The sequence below is a fragment of the Mytilus trossulus genome, chromosome 7 (assembly GCF_036588685.1).
Source record: "Mytilus trossulus isolate FHL-02 chromosome 7, PNRI_Mtr1.1.1.hap1, whole genome shotgun sequence".
In the NCBI taxonomy this organism is placed as follows: domain Eukaryota; kingdom Metazoa; phylum Mollusca; class Bivalvia; order Mytilida; family Mytilidae; genus Mytilus; species Mytilus trossulus.
The window spans coordinates 250,212-268,656 of record NC_086379.1 but is presented as its reverse complement, the minus strand read 5'-3'; the positions used below and the strand labels follow the sequence as shown (position 1 = coordinate 268,656).

The window sequence follows — 18,445 nt, the reverse complement described above, 5'->3', positions numbered from 1 at the left end:
ATAGAGATAAACTGTCAATAGCAATAATGTAAAGCAAATTAAGACTCAAAAATAAGTCAAAATGACCAAAATGGTCAATTGACCCCCTAAGAAGTTATTGTCCTTTATATTCATGATAATCAATTTTTAACAATTTTCATAAAATTTATAAATTTTTACTCACTGAAACTACACGGACAAGTTCATTATAGATGGAGATAATTGTAAGCAGCAAGAATGTTCAGTAAAGTAAGATGTACAAACACATCACAATCACCTAAACACTATTTTGTCATGAACTGTCTGCTTCCTTTGTTCACATATACCAAAGTGAGCGACACAGGCTCTTTAGAGCCTCTAGTTTAAAACTTGTTATTTTCTTAACCACTGTTCCAAGTATAGTTATAGTATAAATATTGCAAAAACGATTGCTGTGACAAGATATAGCCACGGTACCTGAGATAACTACTTGCTTTGGAGTCATTTGCTCATTTTTTTAGTAGCTTGGTAAAAAAGATAACAAATGACTTAAAAATGTTCAGGAAAGGAGGAGGGTAAACAAAAGTTTGTTTATTTGGAAATAATAGAATCTCACTTAATCCACAATAAAGGTTCTGTCACAACATGTGTTGAAGTTATAGCCATATAATCACATATTTTACCCGGTTTTATGGGTAACGTTGAAATATGTTGGAGTTGGTAAAAACTTTTAATTCCATAAAAATTCACCATGGCAAGAAGTATATACATTAAATCGAGAAAGGAAATGGTGAATGTGTCAAAACGACAACAACCCAACCACAGAGCAGACAACAGCCGAAGACCACCAATGGGTCTTCAATGTAGCGAGAATTCCCGCACTCCTAGGTGTCCTTCAGCTGGCCATTAAAAATATGTATACTAGCAGTGATAATGTACGTCATACTAAACTTCGAAAACTAAAATTAAAAATCATACCAGACTAAAAAATGCCAGGCTCCTGACTTGGGGCAACGCCGTAGCACCGCCTTAATTATTGGTGCGGCGAAATCCGCCGCGCGCACTGCTAGGGGGGTTTGGGGGCATCCCCCAAGAAATTTTTGAAAATACATGCAAATCTGAGCAATCTGAGAGCCTTTTCATCTGTTTTTCAGAAAATTCAAATACCAAAAAAGTCATGTTTTTTGTGTATATCTTTCGAATATTTTATGCCTCAGTGACAGTGTGTCCATCAGTTGAACTTCAAATGTGTTGGATTTCTATTGTTAGTAGTTAGTTTAGGAAAGCCATGCCTTGAACAAACAGATAAGGTGGCAAATCACGAACACAGTATACTGACAAATTGTTTTTTTTTCAATAACTAACTAATAACTAACTATGTTAAAGGTGTCTGTTTCGTGTACTGTGCATTACATTACACTTCTGTTTACATTATAAACTTCATTAATTTACATTACACATCTTTATTTATAATGAACGATAGAACAAGATTGATTAGAATTGTCCAAAAATGTTCCTTCGGTTTTCCGTGAAAACAAATTCTCTCGCAACAGCTACCAAATTGAGGTGGTCTGTTTTTTTCTTTATGAACATTGAGAACCATAAGATTGTTTAATCTACTTTGGGTCATTGTAGAGCGTAGATAGGTCTTCATTTTCCGAAGGGAACTAAATGACCTTTCACTCGTCGCGTTCGTTGCTGGCATGACAAGGACGAGCTGCAAGACCTTCACCACCTCGCCTTGCCATATTTTTCCTCCCTTTAACAATCCTCTGAAGAAATTTGTGATATCAGAAAAAAACTGCTTCCCCTTTGTTTCCATCACATTCGAAATTTACAGAAAGCATTTGAAGTTCTGTTCGCAAATTGTCTGTGTGAAAGTCATCCCCATAAAATGTTGTAACTGTTTCAAACTCTTCTTCAAACACTTCGCCTCGAACACATTTTATTAGTAATTGTTCAGCATTTGCATAAATTGCAAAATCAGGTGTGTCAAACCTGTCCTCGATCGCATTCACTAAATGGTCTATTGCCTCATAGTAGATCTGGTGAAAATATGCTTGTGTTGTATCATGATATTCGGGGGCTGCATTTCCAGTTTCAAAGCGAGCAGGCATTCTTTTTTGCCTCGGCAAACATGGTTCTGCTACTCCTTTCCGCTCAGCATTTTGAATCACCTTCTGCCAAAAGAGTCCATATGCTTCATCCGATCGCATTAGGGATATTGCTTTTACGGTTTTCATGTCCATGCTTTTTCCTTCAGCAGCAGACAAATCCTTTGACGGAAGGTCTGCACTTAAATTGTCTGCATTTCGTAGACACTCACCTAGAGTAAGTCCAAAGAAAAAGTCAAATCTAAGCATGTGTGATTGTACACCCCTAATCCTTGCCTTCATGTCAGTATCATGAATCTGTCTAAAGACCATTCCCAGAGCTTCATCATTAATTCATGGTTGTTAATTATTCCAGAGTAGTTACCATCGTCAGATTCCAACAGCTCAACTTTTCTAATCTTATCTAATTGTGTATCCCGTTGAGAAGACTTTTTAACAAGTTTAGTAATTTCATATGTTGTATCAAGGGCATCACACATGATTTTTGTCTTTTTGATGTTATCAGAGCAAGCTAGATTCAAACGATGACCGTGACAGTGGTTATATAGCGCCTTCGGTTGCTCGTCTTTAATTCTTTTTTGAACACCACTCTTTGGGCCTGACATTGCACTAGCGCCATCATATGTCTGACCTCGGCATTGTGATAAATTTATGTTCAATCTAACTAGAGCGTCCTGTATTGAATCAGTTATTGTTTGAGCAGATGTATTATCAATCTGGTACAAACCAATAAAGTCTTCATGTACATCTAGTGCTTGATCAATCCATCTCAAGCATACATCTAGTTGCTCCTTATTGGCAACATCTGTAGTTGTATCTACCATCAATGCAAAATATGACGACTTTCGAATATTGTCCGAAATTTCCCGTACAATCATCTGAGCCATGATCTTTAAGATTTCATTTTGGATGTCAGGTGAAGTGTACTTGTCACTTTTTCTTGTGAGCCATTCCCTGAAATTCTGGTTGTCTTCGCATCGTAGAAGATTCAATTGGACAAAATTTGAATCTGAATCATCAGATGATCCTCTAAATGGTAAACCCTGTCGACTGAGAAATTGAAGGTTTGACAAAATTGTCATAAAACACGACCTGTTGTTTTCTCTTACATCACCGACTTGTTAGTCCTATGTCTGTGGAAGATTTGTCTACATTTAATTTTTGTAAAGCTTCTAGGTGGCATTCTGATTGCTCATGCTTTCCAAAACACCTGTGTGCATCATTCCAGTTGCTGAATCCAGTTGAAATAAAAACTTGACTGGCTTTTGAAGATTTTATCAGTCTCTTTCTAGATGCAATTTGGCAAGGGTGACAATAAGCTTTATCTTCATTTTCATTTTCAAACCAAACTGGTTTAAATGATCTATATTCAATAGATTTTGCCGAACGGCCTTTTAGGAAAGTTGAAAATATTCGGTTGATTAGGCTTTTGGTGTTCATCTGTTTCCTCATTTCTTGGAATAGTGTTAGGATATTGTGTAGTGGATTCAGTCTGTAATATTAAACAGGTGTGTAAGATAAACAGTTATAAAAGAGGGACGAAAGATACAAAAGGGACAGTCAAACTCATAAATCGAAAATAAACTGACAACGCCTGGCTAAAAATGAAAGAAGACAAGCAGACAAATAATAGAATAAAGCACATGACACAACATAGAACAGAACACCAAAGAATAAGCAACACGAACCCCACATATGAAACAATGGTCGAAGTCTAAAAAAAAAAGAATTCAGCTTCAACAGCTTTAAGATTAAAGAGGGACGAAAGATACCAAAGGGACAGTCAAACTCATAAATCCAAAACAAACTGACAACGCCATGACTAAAAATGAAAAAGACAAACAGAAAAATAATAGTACACATGACACAACATAGAAAACTAAAGAATAAACAACACGAACCCAACCAAAAACTAGGGGTGATCTCAGGTGCTCCGGAAGGGTAAGCAGATCTTGCTCCACATGCGGCACCCGTCGTGTTGCTTATGTGATTACAAATCCGGTAAATAGTCTAATTCGGTAGGTCAAATTCATGAAAGGGAAGGGGATTGTAGTTACGACGTAAGGAACATATCTGATATCATTTGTGAAACGGTTATTCCATAAAGGTCAACCAACTCGTGATGGCGTCCGTAAAATTTACGAAGGGATGATTTCAACTTCAACATTTGGAACTCTTGATTTAATAGCTTCCTTGTGAGCAGTAACCCTCTATCAAGAAAATCATGATAGGAAATGCAAGCACGGGAATATCGTATCAATTGAGAGATATATACCCCGTATGCAGGTGCTGCTGGAATGTTGCTACTTAGAAATAGAAAGTCCACAATTGGAAAGCTGAAATCATCTCTTTTGTCGTAAAGTTTTGTCTTCAACCGACCCTCATTGTCAATTTCTAGATGTAAGTCAAGATATGAAGCTGACTTAACTGTATCTGTAGTATCCTTTATCTCCAATTCGATGGGATAGATGCGTTCCACATAGAATTGTTTAGTGAAAGAACGTCATCTATATAGCGGAAAGTAGAGTTAAAGGATATTGCTAACTTCTTATCTTTCTTCCTAAGAAGTTCCTGCATTAAGTCAGCCTCATAATAATAAAGAAACAAGTCAGCAAGTAGAGGGGCACAGTTTGTTCCCATATGGATGCCGACAGTCTGTTGAAAAACACGTCCTCCGAACGTAACAAATATGTTGTCAATCAAGAAATCAAGCATCTTGATAATATCGGTTTCAGAGAATTTTTTGTTTGAATCAGAGTGATTCTTTACAAAGTAGGATTTATCCCTTCCTAAGACAAGATACTTGTTTCTACGTTGGCCATTCTTTTTTATGAAGCAAAGTAATACCAACTCTTTTAATTTGTCTTTAAGTTTGGAATGTGGAATACTTGTATAAAGAGTAGAAAAGTCAAATGTTTTAATACTGTTACAAGATGAAAGAGAGTTAGATTGTATGTACTCTAAAAGATCTTTGGAATTTTTAAGTATCCACATCTGATTCACGCCTCCTCTAGAATAGGCAGTTTCACAATAACTTTGAAGCTCGTCTTTGATTGCTGATAAAATGGATGTTAATAATTTAGAAAGAGGTTTTGTGGAGCACTTGGAAGACCCAGCAATATACCGCTGTTTGTAAGGACACTTATGTAGTTTAGGTATCCAATACAGTGATGGAAGATCCAGTTCTTCATCTTTGGTTGAAATACCAAAGGAACAAAGAACAGACCTATGATTATCCAGGATTTCCTCTTTGGTAAGTGTCGTGAGGGTATATGTTGAGTTTCCAAGTGAATTGTCTATACCTAATTCGTTTATCAAGCAATTAATGCAATGACTTTTACAGACAAAAACGATGTTATTTGGGGCTTTGTCTGCGGGGACAACAACATATTTATCATGGAGGTCGGATAGGTGTTTAGCAACATTTGGGTCTTTAAAGATTGACGTAGCATGGGCATTGATGGACCCATTCAGTTTCTTAATTCTGATTTGTATTAAGGACCTCACTGCCTTTATCCATTCGGATAGAGTGTATACGTCTTCCTTCTCGCGCTTAGCCCATTGCCTGGCATAATCCTCGACTGAATCCATCAAAATTTTAAGTTGTATTTCCAATTGATGGATTTAGGCTCACGATATTTCGGACCTTTCGATAACACGTTTCGTAGAGAAGTGTTATTAACAATGTTAAGGTCACCGGTAATAACGTGGCCAGCAGGATTATATGTGAATAGGGAACTAGCACAAGTGCAATCAGGAGGTTTAGACTTGAAGTCGTCAATATCGAGATCCTGCAAAACGCGTTTGTAATTGAAAATTTTAGTTGCAATAGGTTTGGTATAGGTATAAGAAATTATTGGTACAGACTGGTCTTTAAAATAAGGAGGTATTTTCGATTGAACTAATTTATGATGAAGGATATTGCCAAGGTTGACGCCATCGAGACCTTTGTTGGCAAAGGGAAGATTTAGAAAAGATCTTTTCTCTTTTTCATCTTTTCCAATGCGAACTGGCTTGAAAAGTCTGTGACTTGCAATATCCGAAATTATAGCTTGAAGTTTGTATTGGTTTGAATGAGGGTTTGTAACAGTGGATTCCAAACATAAATTGAACAGAGAATGAAGTTTTGAAAGGGGTAATGAATAAAGTTTCGTGCGAATGTGATGAATACCTAACGGTTTTTGTATGAATGACAGTAGTATAATGGTGTAGTTATAATTAAATACCACTTGTTACCGTTCACACTAAGCATCTGCAGTTATGTTAACCTGTTTTTTTTTTAAAGATGTCTTTAGTTTTAAGTTCTATGTTTACCTTTTTGTCATTGATAATTTTTGCATAGTCATGGTTTGTCTTTGTCTCTGAATTTAAATATTTCAACGATATAAATAGATCATTGATAACAATTACCCATGGCGTCCATGTTTGATGATGAATATTCATTCATTTAATTTACTTTAAAAGTAAGAACCATCTGAAAGATCGCTAGACTTTTGCACTTCGGAGTAATTATTTTTGTTCATATCAGGAAATATCAAAATATGATATTAAGCTAAAGCAAGACATATTTTCAACTCATCCAGATTTGTTGCTGTGTTACACATTTGTATGTTCGTTCTTTTTTTGTAAATTAATGAGATCATCATTAGTTTTCTCTTTTGAGTTTTTTTTTCGTTTATGATTTCGGTGTCATTTATAGTAGTCTAAACGGTATGAGTTTATTGTTGAAGGTCGTTTAGTGGCCTATTACTGTTAAGTGACAGTCTGTGTCATTGTTAAAAGTTGTTTCATTGACAATCATACCAGATCTTCTTTTTAATATATGCTTAAATTGTAAATAAGAACTTTTGTGCGTGATGTTCTTTTTTTTTTTTAACAACAAATATAGTCTTTATTCTAAAGATATCTTGTTACAATTATACTTCACTGTCCAAGCGCCAGTGGAGCATTCCTGTGAAAAAACTTCTGAGTTGCCAGGAACATACTCAGAATATAATAAACAATATTACATAAACTATTACAATATTTTCAACTTATTCTATTAAATCAATTTCTTCAAATTTATGAAAAATCATTTTGAGGAATTATTTTGCTTTCCTTCATAACCCTTCTTAATTCCTTTATAAACAATTCATACACATCTATATATTTCAATTTTTGCTCTGAAACATAGTATGACTTGAAAATGCAAAAACCTAAAACTGTCAAAAAATAGTTAAAAACCATAATAACCTTTATCTGATATTTTGTATCCAAATACTAATTGTTTAACTGATATCTTATTTTTAAAATTGAGTTTTGCAAGAAGATGTTCCACTTTATCCCAAAAGTCTTTTAAAAAAGAACATGTTATAAAGAAATGAAAGTAATCTTCCTCTTCTGTTCGACAAAAATTACATTTACTATTAGTAGAAATTTTCCATTTAAATAGTAATTGCTTTGTGGGAATAATATAATTTAGCAGTTTCCATCTAAACATTTTCATCTTATTCTCTCTTAAAAATTTGAATATAAAATCGTTTACGAATGACATATTTGACTTGCTATCTAGCTTTAAATTTTTTGTCCAAATATTGATACCAATCGGCTGTGTATACTTTTGATCTACTAGACTATTATATAACATTTTATTAAAGATATCTTGTGCTTGTATTTGTTTATTTCCCCATTTCAAATTATCCTTATTAATACTAATTTTACTCTTTAAAGAGTTTTCTTTAATAAGAATTTGCTGCCATTCCTTTGGGATGGAAGATTTTAATATTGTAAACTCTGCAATCCAATTAGACTTATTGCTTAATTTTTCTAAAATAAAAGCCTCTGATAACTTTCCCTCACGATCAAGTATGTCGTTGATGTAAATCAAACCACTTGCTACCCAGTTTTGAAAGAACAAACTTTTGTTACAATGTTTAACGTACCTATTTCCCCAAATAATCTGTTTTCTTATATTTGAAAAATGATCTTTAAATTTTGTAAAACCTCCCCCTGTTTTCACCCAGCTTGAAATTACTTGCAAATAAAAGTCTGGTATATTTTCAAATTCTTTTAGTGATTTAATGTTATCTAAATTCATGTTAAAGACAAGATAATTTTTTCCCAGATTGTTGAAATATTTGGTAGGAATAATCTTCCAGTTCGGCATAGTGGTTGAATTGAATTTGGAAACCCATGAAGCTTTCAGTGATGTAAAATAGCTATCAAAATCAACCATTTTTAACCCCCCTTTTTGATAATCGCCAATAAGTGTATTTCTTTTTACTTTGTCATTTTTACCTTCCCAAATATATTTAAAACAACAGCTTCCAATCTCTTTTATGTATTTGTTTGGAACAATACACGAAGTAGCCAAAAATGTAAATTTAGGTAAGATCAAAGATTTTATAATTAATATTTTTCCAATTGTTGTTAATTTTCTTTTTTTCCATGCCTTCAGTAAGGATTTCATTTTATCAATTTTAGGTTCCCAATTTAACTTTTCACATTCGTTTATGTTGTGACCAAAATAAATCCCTAAGGCTTTAACTGGTTTGTCCGTCCAGCGTATTCCCTCAATTTTATCTTTACTATGTTTAAGCGCCCCTATCCATATTCCTTCTGTTTTACTGCGATTTAATCTCAGACCTGAGAAAGAACCAAACGTTTCTATTATATTCATAGCATTTGATATGTCGGTTTTTGAACTACAAAAAAGAGTTGTATCATCTGCCAATTGAGATATTTTTATGCTATGTGTTTTTTTATCAATAGTAATTTGAATACCTTTGATGTCGGGGTTTTGTCGTAATCTCAAAGCCATAATTTCTACTGACAAAACAAAAAGTAAAGCAGATAAAGGGCATCCTTGACGGATTCCTCTAGAGTTTTCAAAAATCTCAGATACCCATCCATTATTTATTACACATGTTTGTATTCCCTTATATAAAGTTTCCACCCATGATATAAATGATTCATTAAAACCGAAATGTTTTAGAACGCTTAACATGAATTCCCATTCCAATGAATCAAAAGCTTTAGTAAAATCAACAAATACGATAGTCCCATCTATTCCATATGATTCTGCATAGTCCATAATGTCTTGAATTTGCCTTAAATTGAATCCAATAAAACGATTTTTTACATACCCAGTTTGATCTTCATTGATTAGTTTAGGAAGCAGTTTTTTAAGTCTCTGTGCCAAAACATGGGATAGTATTTTTAAATCTACGTTTAATAATGATATAGGACGATAATTGTCCAAAGATAATGGGTCATTCTTTCTAAATAATAAAGATAGTACACCTGTTCGTTGGGTATACGATAAAACTTTTTCCTCGTGTCCCTTATTAAGAACTTTAACTAACATTAGTTTTAATTTTTCCCAGAAAGTCTTATAAAATTCCAAAGTCAAGCCGTCAAGACCTGGTGATTTATTTAGCTTCATCGTGTTTATTGCACTGGTGCATTCATCTATAGTTACTTCCCCATCACATTCTTTAAAGTCATTAATATTTACATCTTTTTCCATAATAGTATCAGCAACGTATGAATGTAACAAATTTTTATCGGGGCATGTTGTAGTGTATAATACTTTATAATAATTCTTTATCATTTCCAAAATTTCATCCTGGTTTGTTGTTACTTCGTTTCTTTCGTTTCTAAGCTTATTAATAGATTTTTTAACCTGTCGCTGTTTTTCTAACCCTAAAAAATAAGCGTTATTTCCCCCCCCCCCCTAATTCCACCCATTTTTCCCTTGATCTAATTTGAGCCCCCTTGGCTTTATATTCATAAATTTCTTCTAAATGCACCTCTAATTGTTTTATATCTTTTGTTAACTTTTCATCTTCCTTTAATTGTTCATCTCTTAATTTCGTAAGTTGCTCTAATTCGTTTTCCAACTTTCTTGTTGTCTCCCTTGATAACTTTGATTTTCTTTTACAGTAAAGTATAGATTCGTCCCTGATTTCGACTTTTAAATTGTCCCATAGTAAACGTATATCACTGCTGTCACTATTGATTATACGACCTTTAAACCTATTTATCACATTATTGATTTTATCTTGATATTCAATATCTTTTAAAATAGAATTATTCAATTTCCAGTACCCATTCCCTCTTTCAGAATCTAAAACCCGAATGTTAATTACTACCCCTTGGTGGTCCGTCACTTTAATAAGTGCTGGTTTTATTTTACAATTCTCAACAAGAGACTGAAAATCTTTTCCAATTAAAATATAATCTATCCTACTTGCTTGAGTCTTATCTTTTCTTCTCCATTGATGTTCTTATGATGAAATCATAATCTTTCAGTCAGTTTAATTGAAGTCTGGAGCTGGCATGTCAGTTAACTGCTAGTAGTCTGTTGTTATTTATGTATTATTGTCATTTTGTTTATTTTCTTTGGTGACATCTTCTGACATCAGACTCGGACTTCTCTTGAGCTGAATTTGAATGTGCGTATTGTGTTATGCGTTTACTTTTCTACATTAATTAGAGGTATAGGGGGAGGGTTGAGATCTCACAAACATGTTTAACCCCTCCGCATTATTGCGCCTGTCCCAAGTCAGGAGCCTCTGGCCTTTGTTAGTCTTGTATTATTTTAATTTTAGTTTCTTGTATACAATTTGGAAATTAGTATGGCGTTCATTATTACTGAACTTATATGTATATATTTGTTTAGGGGCCAGCTGAAGGACGCCTCCGGGTGCGGGAATTTCTCGCTACATTGAAGACCTGTTGGTGACCTTCTGCTGTTTTTTTTTATTTGGTCGGGTTGTTGTCTCTTTGACACATTCCCCATTTCCATTCTCAATTTTATTTGTATCAAACATATATGGTAAGTACATTATATCGAAGAATTCTGCGTTGTTTCGTCCGATCTTTAGATAGAAAGGCATAATGAAAAAAAATGTAAAGTGAAAGTTTATTGATAGATTCTGTATGGAGAACAACAAATGTTAGCAAAAGCTCGCATAGCCTGAGGAAAAGTAAGCTAAAAACTGAGTTTTTAAAAATTTAATTACATTCATGGCAGTATCTGTAACATTGGCATCTGTATGAGAAATACCAGGCTCAGTATTAGACTGAGGGTTGCCATTAACTAATATCTTTTTTTAGCTGGAAAGTCTGCAGCTTGTTGTCCAACACTATTTCCTATGTCCACAGAAAGGCTATGGTCTTCATGGTTTATAGGTTTTGTCAGTTTTGACTGCAATAAACATAGCACAATAACATGACATGGAGCTAACAGGTGGAACATCGTAGGAACAGGCGAATAAAATAATTATCAGATAATTTTAAGAGCTTTAATAGAAGCCAAAATTTAAAAAAATAAGTAATAAAAGTTCCTTGAATTACATGTTTACCATTCTTTCAAAAATGTTTTATTTCTTTAAATTCTTCAAGCTTACCGAAAAATAATCAATCAATGTTCTTCCTTTACGCTTTCTGATTTTGTCTAAGGATGCTGTAGTTTTGTCTAAGGATGCTGTAGTTTTGTCTAAGGATGCTATAGTTTCGCCTAAGGATGCTATAGTTTTGTCTAAGGATGCTGTAGTTTTGTCTAAGGATGCTGTAGTTTCGCTTGTACACACTGTTCCTTCAATAATACAAAAGAAAAATCACAATTGATAAATTGATAAACGGCTTTTAAACGTCCAGTGGCAAGTTGAATGCATATTCAGAAAGAAAACATAATAGTGTAATACGAATATTATAAACCATGTTTTTTGCGTGCATTCCATAAATCACTGAGACGATTAACCAACATATACAAAGATAATATTCTTATTTTCTATTGATGGAACTAGATAATGTTTTATTTTTTTAAATGTGAAATAAATATTTGAATTTAGTTTTTTTTCTATCCTACATTGAACTGTTCATGTCGTCCCTTAAAAAGGATCAAATTATATTTTTAAAAAGACCTAAGATTTTATTTTATTAATTCTTCTTTAGGTTCATGTTTTTCATCTGTCTCTTTAAACCATTTTTAGCAAAGAGTACTATTATGATCATGCATGCATGATTAATATATTCTTGTTTTTTGTTTGTTTGTTTGCTTTTCATTTCATTTGATCTTCTCATTAACAATATTTTTTTTTCAAACTTACTACGAGTAACGCACACAAAATGATTTGGATTGAATGGACCATGAGGTAAACCTCCATCAACAGACCATATATGGTTCTGCCAATTTGCAGCCAGCTTGCATCAAAAAGTTGCAATGTTTGGAAAAGTTTGCAGTGAGCTGTCTACAACTGCTCACATTATTCTCCGGTTGTTTTGCAAATATGCAGATGATCTGCTGCAAATCTGCAACTATTTTTTCATTTCTCTAACAAGTGAAACAACAAATATACCAAGGAAAATTGAAGACAGAAAGTCTTGTCTCAAATGGCAAAATCTAAACACCAACACAACTGCGAGCGTTATACCGACAGGGAAGCTCTTAAACTAAGAGAACCAATGGTAAAGTTGAAATCGCCAATTCTTAAATTTTACGGACGCCATCACGAATGTAACCTATATATATATATAGAGCTACCGAATTATACTTTTTACCGGATTTGTAATAACATTAACAACACGACGGATGTCACAAGTGGAGCAGGATCTGCTTAACACTGCTGGAGCACCTAAAATCGTCCCAATTTTTTTTAGGGAGTTAGTGTTGCTTGGTCTTTAGATTTTTTTGTTTTCTATGTTATGTCTTCTGTGCTATTATCTGTCTGTTTGTCTTTTTAGTAGTGGCGTTGTCAGTTAAGTTTCAATCTATGAGTTTGACTGTTCTTCTGGTATCCTTCGTCCCTCTCAAATATGCAGTAGTGTTTTTATGCTTCCCACACATGAAAGAAGCATTTAATGTATTGCGGTTAAACATTTTTTTGGGTCCGAAAACTTGAGTATGAATCTTCAAGTAAACACCGGATCCCGTTATAGAAAACTGTTCATTGAAAGAAAGTGTCGGAACCACCAAATATAAAACAATGCAAAATCTATTCATAGTGTCATTAATGGAAAAAAACATGTTGAAATATAAAAAGCGCTATTTGTACAAGTGTTACGTATGAAGTAACCCGTACAACCAATTCTAGTTTAATACAAAATTGTCCTCATTTATACACATTGAACTCATTTGATAGATCTGCAGTGATTGGAAAGAAACCTTATAGTTTGGAAACGTGAAGATTCAATGTGCAAAAGTTACCATCCAAAAATAAAGACTCAAACGATAGATGAGAGTCTGAATTGGGGTATGCTAATTTCTAAGCTGAATTTTAAGGCAATTTTTCTCTTTTGTTCCCCTTTATTTTTGCTAATTGTTCATGTTTAACTATTCACATTTTACCAGTTTGTTCATTATCTCTTTTGTAAATTAATTATCAATTATGTTACATCTATAGAGACTTCTAATTGCAATATTGCAATATACTGGGGCTGTTCAAACGTTATCAAAGCGTAGAATCTAGTGTTGAAATAACAGTTTACCTTTAAAGACTGAAAACTTGATCATTCTAATATTTGTTTAATTTTAGAAGAGACGATATTTTTTTACTTTAAAATTGCACACAAACACGTTTTAGTAAAGAAAACAATGAAAATGAATCGCAATAAATGAAATAAAATCCGAACATCAAATTAGCAAACGACGAGCACGATAGGCTGTAAGAGCTTTGTGTAACAGTAGTTTAAAGTCTTGCTACACGAAGTATTGCTCATAGTACATATTTCAATTTATTTTCTTATAGTTCAGTACCTCTCTTGAACACATTTATAACCTGCATATGTATATAGGTAGATCAGAGAGATTGGGGAGAGTATTCAAAAGTAATCGATTGGTATAAAGAACAGACTAGTACTTGAAGTTATATTACAAACAAATTCAAATGAGTCTTATCCCAATGTTAACAAATTAAATCAACGTGAATAAACCGAAAACACATGAAATACACCAACAGACATATGAATGACCTTTTCTTAAAACAGTATTAAAAAAAAATAGAAACCTTACCTTTAAATATTTTTTTCAAAACTGCACGGACATAACTTTTATGATCACGAAAAAAACATATTTCATATTGAAATTTACGCAACAAGAGCAAACAGGTGTACTCGAAAACTTAGGTGTGAAACACAGGTATATGTTCGGAAATTATAACGTGGTAGGGCTATGTAGAACACTCCTTATATTGATGACCTGAAATATCGTTATATTTTGAATGTTCTAGAACGTTGTTTTTCCATTTTTTGTCAACACTCAGCAAAAGCTAAGATGTCTAATCTGCACCAATTGTTTCCCGTCCCCGATTTTGACATTTGTTGTGTGAAAACTGCAATAAAAGGGAACCTTTGCACTAATACAACAATTACGCACACAGGCTTCCAATATTTGAAGTTCATAGAAATTCAACAATCTTGTTTTGTTATCAATAAGATTTGAAAGCTTATAAAGAAATTATCATAGTTTAACATTCATACACTAAGTCATCATAACCTTTGTTTTTCTATCATTATACGTCGTCATCTCACTGCTTAATATCATATTAATAATTTTTTTAAGTGTTTTTTTTATAAGTGTTAAAAAGAAGATGTGGTGTGATTGCCAATGAAACAACTCTCCACATTGACACAGAAATTAACATTAATAGGTTAAAGTACGTCCTTCAATAATGGGCAATGCCTATACATCATAGTCAGCTAGAAAAGGTTTGTAGCGTTTGATCAAAGCAACAATGCATAATTTATTCACGAAATACTTTCTGATGTTGCTTGTTTTCAAGTACAAACATGTAGCTTAAGTATTTTTGTTGATCTTTTGATGTTTTGATCGACTTTTGAAAAGTAATACAAATTTATTCACACGATACTTTCAGCTGTCACCTTACATAATACATTTGCGTTTCCTTTTTTTTGTAGCTAAACATATTTATTCGATTAAATATTTTCCAGTTTTATTTTGTTTATATGAAATATAATTAATGTTTAAGCCTACCTTGCAATAATAAATCTATCAGTTATACAAGTCTTGAGGGGATGGCTCTTGATTTTTTAGAGGCATCAACATTCCAATAGAAAAATGATTTGACCCCGTTTATGTTATAAAGGTCTTGTTGCTCCATGAGCATTGCCAACTACAAGAAAATTCAATAATTTCTAAAAAAAAAAAAAAGAGATGATTTATTCATTTTTTTTTATCTGATTGGGTTCCATTAATATATCCTCCAGAAATAGAAATAAGGACTAGTAGCAGTTACTGACATGCTAGCTACACACATTAATTAAACTGATTGAACGTAAATGTTATGTCTTTACCCATTGGAATCGCTATTGACGATATACGGAACCTCCGTGGCGAATAAAAAAATATCTAGTAAAGAAATTAAGTATAGTTATCGTATCAAAACAGGTACATTTGTCTTAACTCTTTTGCTCGTGTTACTTACTAGTAAATCTTACATCATATATATTCGCATTCTTCCTTTTATAGTGTCCATTTGATTATTTTATTGATTTTTTTCTTAATGAGAATATGAGGCAAAGTGGTATATAGAGTAGAAAATCAAAACTTTCACCAAATTTTAAATAGTAAATATAAAAAGTTAAATCACAAAAATACTGAACTCGGAGGAAAATTGAAAAGGGAAAGTCTCTAGTCAAATGGCAAAATAAAAAGGTCAAACACATCCTACGAATGGATAACGACTGTCATATTTCTGACTTGTTAGAGGCATTTTCTTATATAGACAATGGTGGATTCAACCTGTTTTAAAAGAGCGCAACCTCTCATTTGTACGTACGACAGTCGCATTAAATTCTGTTGTGTTGACAACGATGCGTGATAAAAAAAAACCATCAGACATAATGGGTATAAAAGTCTAAATAAGGGGTATAGCATTTAGCATAAGCCTGCCATTTACAAAGTTCTTCCAATAAATGTTTGATACCCCAAAGCAATTAATTCCACTATTTTAAAGGACTTATTTGAACATTTAAGTAACATGTTTTTTATTGTACCAAGTGTAATCGTAAGCTAGAATAGACGGTTTAGTAGTGGAACAATGACGAACTAAATCTATATTTGTGAGGCGTTTTGTGTGTAACTAAAGAAGAAAGTTTATAGTTTTCATTGTATTTGGTTCTGCCTGTGAAGACATGCTTGTTACAGATCTCATTTTGTGAAAATGGAGTCAGATCGAATGTAGGTGAGTAATAGGGCTATTATGATTGTTGTTAGGAGTAAAATATGTCTTGAATTGCTAAATACGAACATATGCTATGTTCATTCATGAATTAAGACAGAATATAAAGATCTTAGTCATCTTTTCTTGTTTTATCAATATCACAGAACGTCCGTTCTAAGTCCCGGATGATATCACTCATTTAAATAACTTATAAACTGATAGAGGTGGGCGTTATTTTAGTCTTTCACTGAGGAGTTATTTCAACACTCTGTCATGAAAAATGTTATAAAAGAGAGGTGAAAGACACCGGAGGGACAGTTAAACTCGTAGATAGAAATTAAACTGCCAACGCCATGACAAAAAAAAAGCAAAAGACAAACTGACAAACAATAGTACAAAAAACACAACATTGAAACCTAAAGACAAAGCAACAAAAAACCAACCAAAAACTCGCAGGTGCTTCGGAAGGGTAAGCATAATATATGGACAGAAATTTTCTCGGATACGCTAAAATTTCATGACGAATGTTTAAAATCTGTGCCCACTTCATTGAACACATATTTACCGATAGATTTTTTGTAGACATATCACATAGGAAAAAGCCCAGTATTATCAAAATCACCGGGAATTTATTGACAAATTTGATTTTGATAAAATGTATTTCATGATTTTGAGGGCGATCAATTTTTTGAAACAGTTTAGAATAACAATTCCAATAATTTATTTTAACTTGGACGATTCCATAGTTCAGAGCTGCAATAAAAATTTGTGTTGCAATCCTCTAAAATACAATTTAATTTATTAACAGGTAAGAACAAAGCCAGTATCTACAGTTGATTTTTAGCTCACCTGGCCCGAAGATGAAAATTGTTTATCATGTCAAGATCTATCTGCCCTGAAATTTTCAGATGAATCAGAGAACCCGTTGTTGGGTTGCTGCTCTTAAATTGGTAATATTAAGGAATTTTTGTCGTTTTTGGTTAATATCTTGAACATTATCATACATAGAGGTAAACTGTAAACTGCAATTATGTTCAGCAAAGTAAGATCTACAAATAAGTTAAATTGTCAGTTGACTTCTTAAAGAGTAATTGCCCTTTATTGTAAATTTTTTAACATTTTTTTGTAAATTTTTGTAATCTTTTACAAAAATCTTCTCTTCTGAAACTACTAAGACAAATTAAACCGAACTTTTCCACAATGATCATTAGGGTATCTAGTTGAAGAAATGTACCCACGAACCAAGATGGCCGACATGGCTAATAATAGTACATATGGGAAAATGCAGTTTTTGGCTCTTATCCCTGAAACCATAGCATTTAGAGCAAATCTGATGGAGTAAAATTGTCCAATAGGCCAAGATATATCTGCCCTTAAATTTTTAGAGCAATCGGGTACCTTGTGGTTGGGTTGCTGCCCCTGAATGGTAATTTTAAGAAAATTTTGCAGCTTTCGGTTATTATCTTGAACATTATTATAGATAGAGATAAAGGGTAAACAGCAATAATGTACAGCGCTACAAAGTAAGAGCTACAAATAGGTCAACATGACAAAAGTGGTCAATTGACTCCTTAAGGAGGAATTGCCCTTTAAAGTCAATTTTTAACAATTTTCATAAATTTTGTAAATTTTTGTAAATTTTACAAAATATTCTTTTCTGTCACTCCAGGGCCAAGTTAATTATAGATGGAGATAATTGTAAGCAGCAAGATTGTTCAGTGAAGTAAGATCTACAAACACATCACCAACACCAATAATCTTGAATACATCTGTGTCCTTTGATTAATTTGCACATAGACACAGGTGAGCGACACACACATTTTAGAGCCTATAGTTTAAATAGTAATTAAGTCCAGATATTATCTTGGTGGTACAAATTTTTCTCTAATTTTGATTAATTCTACGCCCATGAGAACGGCTTAAACGACTTGAATTAAGAGACGTATTAGTGGCACTCATACATCTTCTTATTTCTAATCAGAAACTATATCAAAAAGGTTTAAAGAATTTGTTCTTGATAAATATCGTATGCCCATGATATTATCACATGTATCATTAAGACCGAGAGTATTGACTGTTTGTGAGTTTTAATTTTATTTGATTTAATTATTTTAAGTGATCGAACAAACTTTGAATTATATTTTCTAGGCTCCTTATTAACTGTTTCTTAATTTTGGATTGTTAAATCTTTGAAAGGATGAGTATGAC

General features: G+C 33.0%; 1 protein-coding gene across 1 annotated transcript; it reads right to left on the bottom strand.

The window, feature by feature from the left end:
* Positions 1-2,350: 2,350 nt before the first annotated feature.
* On the bottom strand, positions 2,351-3,154 carry LOC134726075 (zinc finger MYM-type protein 1-like). Its single transcript, XM_063590472.1, has one exon. The coding sequence runs from the start codon at positions 3,152-3,154 to the stop codon at positions 2,351-2,353; it is 804 nt and encodes a 267-aa protein (XP_063446542.1).
* Positions 3,155-18,445: the final 15,291 nt, after the last annotated feature.